At 38.7% G+C, this 18,982-nt stretch overlaps 1 protein-coding gene across 3 annotated transcripts in view; it reads left to right on the forward strand.

The window, feature by feature from the left end:
* Positions 1-9,830: 9,830 nt before the first annotated feature.
* Positions 9,831-18,982, forward strand: part of LOC147871839 (paired box protein Pax-2-like) — a 207,225-nt gene continuing 198,073 nt past the window's right edge. The window contains exon 1 of one of the 3 annotated variants that reach the window (XM_087360011.1): positions 9,831-11,099. In XM_087360011.1, the coding sequence (XP_087216137.1) occupies positions 11,039-11,099 (61 nt within the window). In that variant the 5' untranslated portion in view covers positions 9,831-11,038. The remainder of the gene's footprint in view (positions 11,100-18,982) is intronic. The other 2 variants (XM_087360009.1, XM_087360010.1) reach the window with 2 other exon arrangements.

Below are 18,982 nucleotides of genomic sequence, written 5' to 3' on the forward strand. Positions count from 1 at the left end.
TTGCTGAACGTCGACACGACGTCACAACCGACCAGCGTCAAGTTCCTTCTAAACGTCGGACTACAAGAATACGCGACCTCGTAACTCAGGAAACAAGAATTTTGATTTTATGCATAACAAAGTTACGAGCTTGGTTTCCAACTTGTGAACTTTTATACAAAGCTTTTGTATAGTTCGGTGTAAATTACTCTCAAGGCAGAGATAATAATTGTATCTGTTGCAAATGCTAAGGCGTAAAGACGTTTGTCCTGACGAATGTTTTAACAAGTCCTTCCGCGACTCTGCGAGAAATCCTGACAAATAACGGAATTACATCGCGGTGGGAACGGGGGAAGTAACCTTTCAGGCCAGACTTATGTTACCAACACTCTGTACTTAGAATAAACCCTAGAGGGCTGTTTCCCATTTGCAGTGTAAAGTCTAAAGCGTACGGAATACGACATTGTATTGGATCCTATTTTCTCTGAGGAAGCTTTTTGAAGCGATTGTTACACAATGCGAATGGGTTTAATGTGCATACGATTCGATATTTTATGGTGTATTTTTACATTTCCAAATATTCAAATTCCTTAAAGTTAATTAATTTCATGAAGTCTGTTAGACGAAGTCAGACACATTAATAATGTGTACAAGTTTGAACTGAACGGATGTATCTGTGTTATGTCATCGTAAAACTGCACATATAAAATAAGAATTAGGCGTCATACCATGCACTGCAATATTTGAGACTGTCTCCATGTTGCTTTGTATTTTCGAAAGATATTTTAACCCTTTCCATGCTATTCACGAGATATCTCGCTAGGAAGCACTGATCCTCTACTCTCGACTTATTCAGTCTCTTGAAAGATCGCTGAGGGAAACATGTTCCAAAGTTGCAGACAACCCCTGTTCTTTTCAACAGCAGAAACTTTACTTTACAATCTTGCAGGCAGAGGAACGTACGTTACATAAATACCAGCACGTAGAAGGGTTAATATAACTGTTTAATACAATCTGAATATATTTAAAATATGCATCATATCGTAGGATATCTCATTAACATATTTAATTAAGCTACTTTACATTGCATCTCACAAATTTAAACGACCGAATATTTCTGCTCCATAAAAATAAGTCATTTATTTTTTATGGTGGATATATATCTGTTTATTTAATCGTGGAATTGACGGACGAAATAACGGACGCACGCAAACTTCTAGTAGTATTCGGGACACTAATGAAGAAGTAAGTCATTCCACGGAACAAGTTTTTCTTGAAACGTTTACAGGCCTGTTCAGTAAGTTAAAAAATTCTCCCCTTACTTTTATGAAGTCCGAAGGTTTAGTACCGTGTTCACAAAAGCCCACCATTGACTCTACCTGAGAAATTTGTACTTCAACACTACTAAAATGCATTTTAATAATATCCTCTTGCGCTTTTACACCTGCGACGACCAAGGAAAGGTGTCGGTTATTGGAATAATATTTTTAAATCACGTATAAGTATTATATATCTCGTTTGTGTAATAATTATCATTCAATAATTCTAATTGCATATTTCATGAATACATAGTATAATTTTTTTATTATATATTAATCTCTATCCTCATGTTACTTCTTATTTCTGAGTTCCAAATATTCTTAGCACTTTGTTCTGAAACGAAAGTCACCTTTAGTGTTCCTAGAAAACTTTGTTTTCATGATTATTTTGTATCTTCTCTCTCCGATATGTGGCGTAATGTTTGCCTCTGACCGACAGACAGACAGATGCCTGCGTCGTGACAGTCACGGGGTATCCTCTATTTCTTGCTAAAAGGAATGTCGGACATCCCAAGCGGCCTCTCTTTGTAGACCGGCAGAATTTTAATATCGATGTTAAAACCTAGGTCCGAGTTCAGTTATCTGCGTGCCTTCAAAAACACTTGAGCTCGTACCTCTCAAAAGATTTTTTGCCACGAATTTATCTTCCGTTGTCTTTGTAAATGAAAATTCCTTAGAACGAAAGGGGATTAAAAGTCCTCTTCCTTGACCGATCTTGTACATTTCTTTCGTCACGTTCCTCTCTACGTCATGGTCCGATCAAACACCGCGCTTACCACCAGACATCGTCACGCAAGATTCCAGTTTCACGCAACGGCTATTATGAAGATGACTGCCTTGAGGGATGTTGCGTCTTGTACTCTCTCCGAATTTTTCTGAGGTACTGACTACGTCCATCATCGGGGTACCTAAAGTTTATTGGGGGAAAACATTTATGTTGAAACAAAACACAAATTATCCGGGCATTGTCTTGAGAATCGCGTTGAATGTACAAAATTTGCAAAGAAAATTAAAAGTGAAAATCGACCTCCTGCCTCAAGACTCTTGCCATGCGATGACTCCTATTTATAATTTTTGTTACCAGAGTCACCACCGTCAGAACTTATTTTCAGTTATATCCGTATCGCACAAGCGTGACGGACATTGGCTATTATATCAAGAGTAGATTATTTAATTCAAAACACTTATTACGGCTTTGATTATTATTACAGGTGGTTGGTTATTCAAGGAGTTTAAAGATGTTTTTCTTCATGACTGTGTATACGTTCCTGTATAACACTTTTATTCTCAGCCACAGTTTTCATATGTTTCAGTGAATGATTTACAAGGAAGGAACTTCATTGTAATTACCTCATATCCGTAACCATAACTCTGATATTTCATTATTGGACAGGAATATCGAATAATCAATATTCCGGACACTTTAATAGCCCATAACAAAACTAGCATGCAGAGGTCTATTTGTTACATGTGAGAACTTCCAGAAGCTTCTGTGAGAAATGCCGTCTTTCCCCTATTGTAAGACGCCATCTGATATAAGACACCCTGATTTCAGAAAATTTAAAAAAAAATAAAAAAAAGTGAATCTTGAATTCGAGGAAACAATGGATTACTGGTTCGGACGTCTGAATATTCTTGATATCCTTGAGTATTTAATATTCTAGAAATGAAACTAACCTAAGGCGCTTCAAAACTTGGCGCAGTCGAAACTTCAGCATACAGTTTCAGATGTATAAAACAGAACAGACTTAAATGACATCTTGGCTCGTGCACAGAGTTACAGAATTAAAAAGAAACCTACGCCCTTCAAGGGATTGAACTTGATGCAAAGACGGGACTGGAGAGCTTCATTAAAACGCATTCAGACGTCTGTGTTTCACATCGAATACTAGAACGTTAAGCTGTAAGCTGATGGCTTGCTCTCGTGATCCAGACAATGCGTTTTTGAACTTTGCTCGGAGACTGTTCCGTTATGACTGATGGTGAGATTTATTCACTCCCTCCAAGCAAATTCTACGATAAACTCCATGGAGTAGAATCCTACGTAAGAAGCTGAAATTCTCCTGCCTTTTATCCGAAGGTTCATTACCGTGGAAACAACAGCGCCCCACTGGATTATGTCCTGACCCAGAATGAATCCATTCCAAACCGTAACATCCTTTTTTCTTAAATTCCATTTTAGTATCATATATCTTAAACGATCTCTTCGTTTTACATTCTCTGAATAAAATTCAACACACGTTTTGGTGTGATCCATGGTTGAAAATTATTTTCGAGCCACAATCGGTTAAAGCAAATCTTTTCTGCCATATATGCCTGATCAGTTCTCTTGAAACATATCGCTGAATAACCAAAAGGAAAATCCATATATGCGTTTTATCTATTGATAATGTTGAATGGCTTGTCATTATATCCAAACGGATAATAATTCTATCTATTCAATAGTCTATTATTAGTGCTTTTATTATTAATTTCGCTCCCGAAAAGGATTTTAATTAAGATTCATAGTAAACATGTACAAAAAATGTTATTCGTGTTTGTCTTAGGTTAGGTTAGTGTTCCTGGATTTTATCTAACCACATTACAGACGCTCTTTTGACCTGGATATTTCCGTGTTCTCTAATGAGTTTTACAATGCAGTTAGCGTTTTTGTGGTAGACAAGTATAACAAGCTGGGAAATGTACGCATACCGTAACGGTTCTGACAAGGGTCAGAATTTGACATTTGACCTTTTGCGATTTTGCAAGTGACGTCAGGGTTAACTGGGTCACTGGTCTTTGACTCCCGCGCCATAGTATGTATGTTTAACAGTCAGTCGTCTAACGCTGTGTTTCGTAACAGTTCCGTTTGTTTCTATGGAAATCACTCGTTTCCGGTATTGGTGGTTCCTCTACGTCGTCATAGCATCCGCCACCTTCCACCCCCCACTTTTCAGGGGGCATAAAGTTTGTAACAAAATTTGCTTGAAGCTAACACAGATGTATTATAACAAATAACCAGCAGCGCTTCACGTGGTGATTACCAGCGGTGAGCGTTCTGTCGAATAGTACTTTTTTTTAGTGTTCTGTCTGAGGACAGGTCCATATGAACAGGATCCTTCCATCCTTTTCTCGGACTGGGACCTGTTCATATACGTTCTTGGCAGATGATCCAGAAGTGGTTTGCCATTGCCTTCTTCTGTGTGTGTGAATGGAGTAATTGTTGGGATGCCACGGAGGAAAACTCCGTGTTGCCTAGACCACGGCCTTGCCCAACACAAGTTATAAATTCGGGCACCGCCGGGAATCGAACCGAAGACCCCAGGATTACAAGGCCAGCGTTCTAATCGCTAGACCACCGTGGCTCTATTGACTATTACTTCGCATTAAGCATTAAACTTATAAAATATTTAAGTAAAATTTTCGTATGTTAATGTCTGCATTTTGCTACATACAAAATATTATACCGGTACAATTTCGAGATGTGTGATATCACCGTACCGCATGTGAAATGTCTTAAACACCTGTAGTGTAGGTTTCGAATGAAGTTAAGTCTGTAAGTATGAAATTTAATCTAAACGAATCCAGTGGTTTTGGAGATAAATCAATCTGAGAGTACGCAAGATACATTCCCCCGTTATTTCAGACATTATATTTGCAAAGAATTCACAAGCCAAAAAGTAAAACATTATAAGCAATTTACCGACGAGGATGAAGACAGTCTGGCAAAGGACGGACTATCGATAGATATCGTATTACTGTGAGGAGCTGCTGTAAGTCTGTCCGTGTGAGAGTAGGTGATACGGAGAGGTCCCATGTTCACAAGGCGCACGAACTTGGCTTGTGATTTTCTGTAACATAGGAAGCTGTTCTTCAGCAGAAGAGTGGCTTAACGGGATCATAACTGATCAATAATTCTAAAAAAAGTCGTTGTATTCGGAAGGGAGTTCACGGGGTCAACTCTACGACGGCATAAAGTAAAAGTTATTGAAAAAATCGAAATGCATGTCATCAGCACAGCTGATTTTGAATCAGTCTGTTGACTAATGGATCGACTCGTTTATTAACAGACTAACCTAACTGCAAGCTATAACGAACAAGGATCCTATAGCCTTATGCTCTGAACTTGTAGGAAAATTTCTAAGGCACCCGAATGAGTTTCTCCTTGTTTATCGATTGTCATGGTGAGGAGTCATATGATTTTTGTAGATAGGTGAATGCCGGAATACTACATTGAAATTGTCTGTTAATAAATTATTATTTACTTAAAATTAACACTGAAGTTCCTATCTCATTAACACTATAGACCTAAAGCCCTAACTTCAGCAGTAGAACCACCGTCATTAAATATAATCAGTTTATTTTATAGTGACTTGATAGAGAAACTACCAGTTATTCAGCGTGCCATAAATGCATTCTGAAAGACCCGGAAGGTTTGTCACCGTCACCAGAAATATCCGTCAATCAAAACATCTATACCACATCTTCATAATCTTTGGCAATTTTAATATTATCCTGACATCAACACGTGTATCTGCGAAGTAATTATTTGTTTGGTTTTGTGATTAAATTTATGTAGGCTATGGACACACACATTACATATAAAAGCCTAAGTGTCGCCAATGTCATACTTCGTAATATAACAGGTTATATGCATATATGCCCAGGGGTCGAGAGTATCTGTGCCCAAAGGATCCGTCAAAGTTGTCACCTCGTGACGAAAACAAATCCATTTTCCGAAGTGTTGTGTTTGAAATAACTTCCGACTTTGAAGTGTTCGAAACAGGCGTAATTATCTATAATGTTTGCGCCTGTGTGCTCACCGTCTTGATACCTTCACGTGGCTATGCGAATAACGTGTCTCCATTACGTAATGTCCTCTATTCTGTCAATCATTTTTCTCAGCTCTGGCTTCACCTCGGTCCACTCTCGCCCGCAGCGTTGCATGGGAATCGTCACAGTAGACATCGCAGGATGGTGTAAGTTACGCTGACAGTCAGGTATCGACTTCCAGTTGGTGGGAGTCTCCCAGAACACATTTACGATTTCTCTCCACACTTAAATATAGTACAGGCTTCGACGTTTGTCCCAAAATACCTTAAGCCTTTGATTGGTTGCCGACTACTTATTAATTTACCTGCTGACTGACTTAAAATAACGTTATTTAATGTCAAGTTGATACAATTACCGTTGTTGTAAGTAATTAAATATTTAATTGTCCTAATTAAGTTGACATAATTGCGTCATATTGTGATTTAAAATTTAATTATTCGTGTTTTTTTCCGTCTAATCACAAATACATATAAATAAAATTATACATAAGATATTAAAATATCATTTACATATTTGGTACAACTTCTTACTACATGTTTCGGTTACATTGAACCATCTTCAGGTGTAAAGTTAAAAGTTAAAATTATAATCTTATTAACTAAAACTTAATTACTGTTGTTGTGTAACTTCTGATGATGTTTACTTCCAAATTCATTGGAGTGAGGGTATATTGTGAAGTGATAGTGGTTTAACATTAGCCTTTAACGTAAATAATTTAAATATTTTTAATTATTACTGAATTTGAAAGAAAGAATATAGAAGACAAAATGTAATAAGGTAAAAATAAATAATATCTTATGTATAATTTTATTTATATATATTTGTGATTAGACGGAAAAAAACACGAGTAATTAAATGTCCTAATTAACTTAATAAAACCAGTTGATTTGGTCACAGACCTACGTGTGCCTACTCGGTTTATTAGGCAATTAACCTGTCAAAATGGGAAATGTGGGAATTGTGGGGCGCAAGACTTCGCCGTGTGTGGGCCGATGCCCCACACGTACGATTACAGCAACACAGGGCCGCGTCTTCCCACACGAGATTGCCAAATAGCCGTCAGCCTGATGGATCAACACGCGGGTTGCCTGCCCGCCGTGGCGCATGCAAATTATAAGCACGCCCGAGAAACGAATACTGATGGCACACATTACCCACAATTTCGAAAACTGACGCATTCAAGATTCCATGTTTTGGCTCAAGACATTCTGAACCTACAAATCTTTTGTTACGAGATCGAGGAATTTATCAACGTGTAGAAAATTTAGTAGTTAACACTTTTAATACCGATCACGAAAATTCACTGTCTTATGTTAACCTCTTGACATGTACACTGCTTGAATAAGCAGCTCTTTGAATTTATATAATTTTTTGAAAATGAATGCTATCACAAAAGATTGATGTGATAATTATAATATATCATTTTCCCAGTGGGCCTAAGAAAACTGCGTATGTTTCTGTCTTGTGGCATTTTTGGCAGTAAAATAACTCTTATCAGTACGATAGGACATCTTAAATCAGTCAGAACAAACCAGCTGGTTAATTTAGTTAGTATATTTGAATGGTCATGACATGTTCCTCTGGTGGAAGAGAATAAATTGAAGGTATCTTCCAATTTCAAAGTTTCTCTAAGGTTCATGCGACGTTAATTATGATTTCTTGAGCGGAAATAATTGTGAATATTTCTGTCTTCTGGATTGTTGCGCTGTGTAGTCTGGTAGACGTTTACCAACGTTTCAGAGGTCATACTGCCTCCATCATCAGGGCGATGAAGATTTCTGTCTTCTGGATTGTTGCGCTGTGTAGTCTGGTAGACGTTTACCAACGTTTCAGAGGTCATACTGCCTCCGTCATCAGAGTATGAAGATTTCTGTCTTCTGGTTTGTTGCGCTGTGTAGTCTGGTCGATGTTAACCAACGTTTCAGAGGTCATACTGCCTCCGTCATCAGAGTATGAAGATTTCTGTCTTCTGGTTTGTTGCGCTGTGTAGTCTGGTCGATGTTAACCAACGTTTCAGAGGTCATACTGCCTCCGTCATCAGAGTATGAAGATTTCTGTCTTCTGGGTTGTTGCGCTGTGTAGTCTGGTAGATATTAACCAACGTTTCAGAGGTCATACTGCCTCCGTCATCAGAGTATGAAGATTTCTGTCTTCTGGGTTGTTGCGCTGTGTAGTCTGGTAGATATTAACCAACGTTTCAGAGGTCATACTGCCTCCGTCGTCAGGGCGCAACAACCCAGAAGACAGAAATCTTCATACTCATCGCCCTGATGACGGAGGCAGTATGACCTCTGAAACGTTGGTTAACATCGACCAGACTACACAGCGCAACAACCCAGAAGACAGAAATCTTCATACTCATCGCCCTGATGATGGAGGCAGTATGACCTCTGAAACGTTGGTTAACATCGACCAGACTACACAGCGCAATAACCCAGAAGACAGAACTCTTCATACTCATCGCCCTGATGATGGAGGCAGTATGACCTCTGAAACGTTGGTTGACATCGACCAGACTACACAGCGCAATAACCCAGAAGACAGAACTCTTCATACTCATCGCCCTGATGATGGAGGCAGTATGACCTCTGAAACGTTGGTTGACATCGACCAGACTACAAGGCGCAACAATCCAGAAGACAGAAATCTTCATACTCACCGCTGTGAAAACTTCAAATCTTACACGGAAATAATTGTGTTATTTTTCCTGTATAATGCGGAGAAATGTCTGTAGTGCTCACTACAAAGCTAGACTTAGTCTATAAGTATTTATAAATGCAGTAACAAGAAATAACGCTTAATATTTTTTTTAGCAGATTGGTCCAGTGGTAATTTGAAAAGTCCCTTCTCAGCACCTGATTTGTTTTCCTTCTCCTATTATATATCGATTCAACTACCATAGATAATCGACCTAACATTTTTACGTGCGGTGTATGAAATCTAAATAGTATATCAGGAAAATCTGTTTAATAAAATTCTCGTATACCGTTCAGGAAAGTATAAAAGATACAAACCACTCAATAGCTCTTTCCTTTTGCTACTAATTCATATTTACCCTCTTTGTTTATGCCTGATATTTATCATTTTTGTTTTGTTTGTCTAAGCCAGCGTATTATTTTCTCATCTCCCTCCCGATCTTTGAGACTGGTACTCGCTGCAAAATTATTATCTTTTGTAATTCAATACATAGAGGTTACTCCACTCTTTCTATCAGCGTCTGTAAATTACTTTGTGGATCTACGCACACATTTTTCTTCTTCCGAAGTGACAGCAAAAGATTTGCATCATTATTCGGTCAGTATTTTCGTATTTCATTTGCCTTCCTGCTTGTTCGACGCGATCCCTTGTCGTCATGACTACGCCAGCTGGCGGCCTGTAGCCCACAGCATCCCATGTCCAGGCCAAAGCTGGCGAGGAACGGGTCGAAACCAAAACCCCGCCCATCTCAACCCTCCCTTACCCTACCACGTGATCTGATCTTTGACTGTGGCTAGCCAATAGAAAACCTTGCTAGACAGACACGCATTAACAACCCCTATATCCCCTCTGCCATCACACCCCCTACAGTTTTCATGTTCTGGTTTGTGATGCTTTGCTTTGGCAGAGTCTGCGTAGTCCGCGTTGGTACCTCAACCCCCTCTCCCCCCTACGCCTCCTCGGTGCCATTGAAGTAAAGTAGGAAATGAGAGACCACGAGAGGAATGTGAGAGCGACGGAGACAGATGGGGTCTGTCTCCGTCGCTCCTGACACAGCCGTCGAGAAGACAATATCATAGTTGGGGTTTGTGCCAGTAACATGTGTGTAAATTCTGAAAGCATGGCGGGCTGGTAGTGGAGGGATTTGTGTGGATCGACACGAGGAGAGCGGAGAGAGACAGAGCTCTTGATGTTTTGGTCGCTGACGCCTGAGTGTGGGATTATACGACGTACGGGAAGGGCCGCGATAAGCCCGTGTGTCAACCGGAGTCCTCAGCAAGCCCACATGACGTGGGGTTGGAGTAGAAAGCCAGAAGGGTGGTAGCGGAGGAGGGTTTTTGTTATTATCTGGTTGCCTAGGTTCCCCCATCCCATTTCTTCGTTGTAACCACCACCACCTCCTCCCTCCCTGCTGTACATACCACTCCTTCGTAAAATACCCCATACCCTGACTGTCACCCACTTCACACCACTAACCCTTGGCAACAAAGTGCCGTACCAGAATGTCACCAACCGCGAAGTAGTCGTGAGCCCCTACAACGATGATTATCGTCTGGCGAATTGTTTGTTTTGAGGTAGAACAAGAGGTTCATTGCAGTTGAATGCCGACAGATCAGCTGACAGTCAATTAACACTCGTTTCGACATCTACTTTCGATTATTCCAGTGTGTACGCATTGCCAGAAAGTAAATTTCCAAAATTCGTGCCCATGGTCGTCCAGATTTGCCATCGCGTCATTCTGGTTTCCAGAATTTTCTAATCGAAATATTCTGTTGTTATCAGATAATCAGAACGGATTTCTAATCACGATATTTTGCATCAAACGAGACTCCGAAGTGAGGAAGTGCCCTGGAAGTGCCTCGGAACCAGAAGAGTGCAGACTGTTGGAGAGTGTCCTCAAGTGTGGTGATAGAACTTTGAGAAGGACCTCAGAATGTCGGACAGAGTTTGTGCTTTATTTGTGTGAAACACCAAGGACAAAGTTGAGTCCTATAGTTCTGCTGTGTTTCGTTTACCTTGTGACTTGTCCAAAAGTATCTTCGAAACTGAAATGCAGAACCTTCAGTGACGTTGAGGCTTCGTGGTGCAGCAGCGAGCATGCTGTTGCATTGTTGGATAGCAACAATGCAGCTGTGTTTGTAGGCCTTGAAGGATTTTTGTTGGTGGTACAGTTTGAAGCCGCCATCCTGGATCCATCAAATTTCAGTCTCTTCTCATTCCGGCCTCCCGCCATGGACCTCACCACCGCTTACCGCTACAACCAGAACATGATGGAATATTATACGTGTAAGAGTAAGTCTTTATCATAGAGAGAGGTTGGGTGCTTCGAGTTATCCCAAACGCAAGTCACGTCAGATGTGAATTTTACGTTCCTAGATCGTGCTCAGGTAAGACTGACAAAATCTTCATCTTGAGAATCTACATGATGCACACCTTTCAGCAGATATTATTATGTTGATTAATCGGGGCTAAGGAAATTTTCGGCGCATAAACAATGTATAAGAAACAGTGACATTTATTCAAATATTTTGTTCAGAAAACCTCAAAGGAAATCAAAATTTATGATTCGTATTTGAGACGTTAAAATTAAAATAAATTTAACTATATATATTCAAGTAACTTAAGGTAGGGTCTAATGGTGAGATTTTATGATTACGGTGATGACTTTTTTTGTTTTAACTGAGAAATAAAGTTTTTTTCCCAAAAATGCAGGGATTTCTTAATCAGATGGCTACGAAGATTTTTAAGGAAGCCCATTCTCCGTGTAGACTGTCGGTTAATTACTCCGTCTGTTAGTTTGTCAGTAAGTTTGGTGATAATATTGTGACGGTATTTGGGGACCGCGCATGTACTTAGACCCCTCCGTTTGCTTAGTGTTGCCGTGTGAAGTAGGCTATAAGTCTTCCGGTGGTCTCGTCTCCTGTCGGAAGAGTCTTTTGGAATTCCTACGGCAGAGAGAGAGCCAAGGTCAGGTTTAACAAAAGCGAAACGAATAGGAAAGTGTCAGAGGTTTTGCTGTCAACTTTTAAAGTCATAAGTAACAGCGTTTTAAACTTTGATGCCTGAGCCTATAGAATTTTCACAGTGCCTGTATGAATTATGAAGTAAATTACAGATATTTAACCTATCGCGTGATAAGTTAGGCCTAAAAATTTTTAGTTTAATTTGAGATATTTATTTAGTTTATCGTTCTGTTTCTGTAAGTAAATTACCAGATGTTTGAGATATAATGGATGCCATGTTTTAATTCCACACGAAGCAAGAAATATTAACTTAGAGACATATTTATAATAACGACATAAAACTTCCCTGTATTAATTGTGTTTCGATATTAATTGGTAATCTTACGTCGACAACATTATCTTATATTGGTAGGCCTAAATGAAATCTGAATAAATTATCTCCATAAAATGTGAGTAATAAGATTTATATAACCTGTTTACCATTACACAAGATTACGAAAAATTCTGGATTCCATGAAATGCCGAGAAATAGTTAACTAGCTAAACGACTATCAGCTTCATAATAAATTATTTTGTGAAGCATTTCATCATAAAACTCCCATAAACGCTAATTCATCTTTTGTTTTCTTATCAAAATAATAAATTAATAAGAAGACCATGTTTAGGGATATAAGCGGGTTTATGGTTTGGCCCCCTTCTCCTTATAGGTGTGTTAAATAGCATGAAATGCTTTCCTAATTTGGTTTAAAAGAAACATTTTATGACGATGTCGCAAAGGTTCGTGTTATACACATAATAAACTTTTAATAATATATCTGAATGTAATTTTCATTAATGAACTTCCCAGTTACCAACGAATGCAGGATAAAATTTTCCAGCGGACTAGAAATCTGAGTATTCTGCATTCCAGTTTTGTTAAAATTTGTCTATTTTGAGTGCCGTATAACTCACAAGCGATAATAGCCTATCGCGTTTCAAAATAAAAAATCCATGCGGTTAATACGTACTAATAAACAATTATTACTTACAAATTTCCTGTTTCAAGTAATCCACGTGTTGCCGACTGAAAGGTATTACTTTAAAGTTACTTGCATTGTTTTCGGTATTATCTTAAATATAGAAACTGAGAATTAAAATATATAGTAAAATTCAGGTCAATACACAAACTTTATTTACAGATGTTTTAACATCTGTAAATAAAGTTTGTGTATTGACCTGAATTTTACTATATATTTTAATTATAAAACACAAACATGACGCATTTAAACCAGAAACTGAGAAGGACATCGAATTAAGTGACCCCGATATGCTGCTAATGCAGAACTTGCGTGAGAAATCATAAAACCACAATTTTCCATTCTCCGGTCTGACATTTCAAAACTTGTCCTCTGGAATTCCAATTACGACGTTCAGTTTAGGAGTCCATAGGTCTAGGCAACGCTCTCTCGCTTTAAGGTTATTGCATGAAGACGCCTACCTTAATATACAACACTGTCAAATGTTTTAGTATTGTTTAAAATGTAAACTGTTACACTTTAAAATATGTCTGATGCAGTCTGCGCCGTAACTATGGAAATTATGAAGACAGTGTCCAGTGGCTAGTGAGTCAAATTATCGTGTTCCAGATTCACTGCACCAATTAAAACATTAGTCGTTTAATAACAATATATTGAGTTGTATGCCGGTATAAATAATTATGCCTTTAAAAAGAAAGAGTACATTGACTGGTTACTTATTTCTGGATAGATGTTTTAAAAAGTAAAACTTAATATTTGTTTAATATTGGCAATAAATAAAGTTTTTAAGGATTCATTGCAGGCTTGGGTTTAAATGTTTATAATTTAATTAATATCTTTCTTTTAAACTAAAGATGTTGGGACAGCACACCTGCGTTAAAATTATAAAAGGTTTCTTTTATTGAAATTTGAAATGATAAACTTAATTCTCCACTCCCTTCCACACACAGACTTGTCATTTTTAAAATAAAAATAAAATTAACTTATTGGAATAGATCAATAGTTTCTTGCTGTATGCCTGTCTGCTTGTTAATAAATGCCCTTTGTATTATTCCGCTACGTTGTTATAGATACGTAGACCACTTTAAACCCATATTTTGGCTTAATTAAGCTGTTTTCGTACAGTTCAATTTGTGACGAAATAATTTGATTATATCGACCTGACGAAGAACCATTACAATCGACATGTAATATTATATTGCAGGCATTTCAGCCTGAACGAAGAAGTTATACCCGTTCTTAGCCCATGTCATAACAGTATCAACAAAATTACAATTTTTTAGTGTTTTCTGTATGGTAAAGTCAGAATCACGTGATCCCATCAAATTTAGTACGGAGATGGGGCGGAATATATAATGTATTAAACGAGGTTTTGTAAACCCACACGTTTCTCTCAAGTTTCGAATTTTTTTAAAATTCTAAATACATTAGGATACTTGGCTTCTAGAACCATGGTAACCACTAAACCACTCTAGTGTTCTTGTGGTTTGCATGCTAGCTTCTAATTTCGAAGACCTCGTGTTCGATCGGAACCATAATTACTAACAAACCAAAAGACATAAATAAATAAAAAATCTTTCAATATAGCGATACTCAGTCACGTCTGGTAAGGAGTGAACTCATTGACTGAAGCATGTCATCTGCATAAATTATCAACTAAATTATACCACAAGGGGCATGTCTAGCATAATGTTAGCATAATGAAGCAACCTCTATAACAAGCCTCTAGAGAATCATATTTTGAGCATAGCCTTGTTTATGGTCCCAGGTTGTGAGCCTTATTGCAGGCTATTTAAGATTATTTTAAAACTTTTCCCAACTTAAATTACGTCATATCCAACATACTCGGCCATGTTGTCTCCTGTTTCATGCAGTTGTGAACTTTGGTCTAATACTCTGTGAGACGATCGCGTAAAGAAAATAAAATGGCTGTCTTGTGGGTTGTTGAGCCGTGTAGTCTGGTAGGGATCCAAATGAGATGCTTTCTTCTTTGTAACTGTACTTGTGGGCAGTATGTTTCAGCCAGACTTTTTATTCATCAACAAACTTTAGTTTTTATAGATAAGAGTTTATTCCACATATCTGTGGCAATGCATAATATGATACCTGTAGTCTTATTAGATATTAAATAATTGTTTAAATAATATATATCAAATTTATTTAAAATAATTTATACAAGATTTTGTAGAGGGCGTGAAAACTATTTCAACTCTACACTGGAGAATACATTTCCTTTATTTTTTGTTATCTTCAGCGCGTGTTGAATAGATTTCCATTAAATTCGATGACACTTTTCTTTTATTTACATGTGTATCCACTTTTCTGTCCTATTCCGTCGCAGATTTTACGCTCGGGGTTTATTTGTATTGGAATGTACGCCCTCGTCTTCTCGAGTGCGTTCCTATATTCAAACACAGCATGAAAACGTTCTCCCTCCCTTGTTCGGGAGATCTCCGCTTGGTAACTCCGAGATAGCGACTTAAAGGGATGGGACTGAAAAAGCGAATCTTTTCATCCGACCAAACTGTGTTATGCCCGGTTTGCTAGCTTTCTTCTCGCAGCGAGAGGAGAGAGGCTCTCGCGCCTTGCTGTAGATTCTTTAACACAATTACCGACAGTAGACTACCCTGACTGGGTGGGCCTCGGCTGAACGCTGAGAGCAGGCAGGTTGCACACAAGAAGTTTGAGATAGGCGTTTTTGCAGAGTGATGGGAAGGTTGAGGATTTGCTCCTGCTTCTCGATCCTCTGCAGTTCATCCCACAGTTTTCCAAAATATCCGTCCAAGTTTTGGAAACACGTCACTAACTGCCGCGGTTCGTCACCTGCGCGTCTGACCATTGCTGTTGGTAACATCAGCTCCGCCATCTTGTGATTCCACACTGATAGTGCTTGTCGGATAGATTATCTCAATTGAGTGAATTTTACACATTAATTTATTTTCATTTCGTTAATTTTCATGTTTAATTATTGTTTAATTAAATTAGTATAGGGAACTAAGATATGACAGGGGCATTAATGGTTTTCTCAACTTGCAATAATATTACTAGGACGCGTGTATCTTATTGGAAGTGAGCAAACGTGATTATTTTCTGAAACTCACAAACATCGAGGGATGAAATATATCTTGAGGTATTTGTCTTTCCTTTGGCTGCCCAAAATATCTTTGTCCCAATTCACGTTTTTGTTACTCTATATGGTAATTTTGCAGCCAAAGCTTTTAACCTTTTGAAGCAAGGATTTCTGTAAGGAGAAACAACATCGTTTTGTTGAAACATTCCCAGGCAATGACAGCTCGTTGTAATAAGGATAGAATCAGAGTGAAGAATTATGGTGGTAAACAGTAAAATTTACATTTTCTGATAAATGCATATTGAGAAGGTGCTTTCTTAATTTACGTAATTTGGTGACCTCCACAGGAAATGGGTAATTTTGACTTATTTAGACCCAAAGGGCTCCATGAGAAGCATGCAATAGCAACTTGGAAATTTGAGACCGCCAGAATTTTCTTGAAGACAAATGAAAACCAAGAAATCCTGTGCCAAGATGGACGAACGAAGGACCTTCCGATGCACACTGACCACTAGCGAGCAGTCAGGCAATTAAAATAATGCAGTGGCCAACTGAGTTTCATCTAACGTGTGTGTGCCGTAGGCTTTATTATTAATTTCAATAAAAAAATTTTTTAGACATACAATAATTTCTATTGCTCACTGGAACGTATAGGTTTAAGTACTTTTGAAACATTAAATTTACCAAAATAATATCTAAAAATTCAGTTTTTACCAAACGATATCGATTGCAAAACCATGAAAACCTAGTTCAGAATGAGCTACAGTTTTATCGAAGGACTTCGGACAACCCGAACGTCGTTTGTCACAGCCGACGAGCATCCACTGTCACGACGGTCCTTAAACCCTCAAATTATGTCAGCGAAAGCTATATTTGAGTTGGGCATGTAGCACGAATAGAAACATATCCAGGATTGTGTTTGTGATACTGGAAATCCATCATTGCAATAACTGTGACATATAATAGAATTTTTATTTGTAGTGGGCTTTACTTTTAAAGGTTTTCTAATTGTGGGTTGTATTACAGTTTCATAATTATCCTCTCATTTCTTTGGTTCGAAACAAAGTTTTTCCAGCCCCCACAAAGTGTGCGGTGGGTCACCATAGTGACAGAGCCGCTGCAGCTAAGGGTAGATCTAACCCTGATGCTGCAAACAGTTGTGGGGGGGGGGGGGATCTTTTTTTCCGAAAAGAAAACCAGACAAGGCAGATCTAATTTAGTGGAACAGAAATGGACGCATCAGCTAGGAGAGAGGAAGTTCTGATCGCAAAGACGAATAAGAACTGCTATTTCGTGCAACAGTGACATTAAAGTTCAGTTTTCGAGACCGTCACAAAAATAATTTTTGTTAAAATGTACATATCAGTTCACATTACAGAAGTATCAGCAAACAAGTTATGCACAAGATTAAATATATATTATAATTATTTATAAATTTGAAGATATCCGTCTTCTGGGTTGTTGCGCTGTGTAGTCTGGTCGATGTTTACCAACGTTTCAGAGGTCATACTGCCTCCGTCATCAGAGTATAAAGATTTCTGTCTTCTGGGTTGTTGCGCTGTGTACTCTGGTCGATGTTTACCAACGTTTCAGAGGTCATACTGCCTCCGTCATCAGGGCGATGAGTATGAAGATTTCTGTCTTCTGGGTTGTTGCGCTGTGTAGTCTGGTCGATGTTAACCAACGTTTCAGAGGTCATACTGCCTCCGTCATCAGGGTGATGAGTATGAAGATTTCTGTCTTCTGGGTTGTGGCGCTGTGTAGTATGGTCGATGTTAACCAACGTTTCAGAGGTCATACTGCCTCCGTCATCAGGGCGCAACAACCCAGAAGACAGAAATCTTCATACTCATCGCCCTGATGACGGAGGCAGTATGACCTCTGAAACGTTGGTTAACATCGACCAGACTACACAGCGCAACAACCCAGAAGACAGAAATCTTCATACTCATCGCCCTGATGATGGAGGCAGTATGACCTCTGAAACGTTGGTAAACATCGACCAGACTACACAGCGCAACAACCCAGAAGACAGAAATTTTCATACTCATCGCCCTGATGATGGAGGCAGTATGACCTCTGAAACGTTGGTAAACATCGACCAGACTACACAGCGCAACAACCCAGAAGACAGAAATTTTCATACTCATCGCCCTGATGATGGAGGCAGTATGACCTCTGAAACGTTGGTTAACATCGACCAGACTACACAGCGCAATAACCCAGAGGACGGAAATCTTCATACTCACCGCTGTGAGAACCTCAAGGCTTACATTTATAAATTTATTGAGTTGAATTTTTTATATAGAGGACAATGTCCGTCTAACACAGTTATCCGCAACCTCTTTACACCGACCACCCTGATCTGTCAAAGGCACGTGACAGCACAATATATTTCGCCTCAGAAAAAAGAGTTCAAAGCTATAAATGGCCATAAATATGTATCAGCAACTATAAGAATGCAGACATTTGAGAACAAAACGTAACACATATTGGATAAAACTATCTATGATGAATGATAAGAATGGTCATTTTCTATCTGTAACGTGTGATCATGTAATTTCTTATAAAAAAACACATCTGACACGCATCAGAAAACCTTTGATGGCACATCGTGTCTAACACCCCGTTTTTTCAGTCTACAACCTAATATAACTATTTCTAATGGAACTATTCCCTTACTTGTGACCAGAAACCCACCCTCCACCCACCCCTTTCCTTCCAGATTCTGCCTTATAACGTATTAATTTATATAAATATTAATTAATCAGGTTTACGTGCCTCACGTTTTTTAGATCAGTTAATTTCTTCAATGACCTGAGTCTCGTACCGAGTCAGAGGTGAAGCCCCCAACTAAGGACAGATGTTTTTCGTGCTGACTGATCGGGTCTCCTCGTCGGTGGCGAGAATTTTGGGGTCTGGGGAAAATCACTCTCAGAGTCAAACCTAAATGATCACAGGGAATCTTAACATCTAACCACCAAAATTGTAATACTATTTTATTTCCCGAATAAGAAAGATAAATAATTGTCGACTGTGGTCTCCTTTGGCCCCGTCGAGCATTCCTGTAGGTGGTTACCAAAATTTCGAAGAACGTAACGCCTCAATCATCAGTGTTTAAACCTT

The sequence above is a fragment of the Zootermopsis nevadensis genome, unplaced genomic scaffold, assembly GCF_977971745.1.
Source record: "Zootermopsis nevadensis isolate Lab colony 2312 unplaced genomic scaffold, Znev_1.0 Znev_ptg000037l, whole genome shotgun sequence".
In the NCBI taxonomy this organism is placed as follows: Eukaryota; Metazoa; Arthropoda; class Insecta; order Blattodea; family Termopsidae; genus Zootermopsis; species Zootermopsis nevadensis.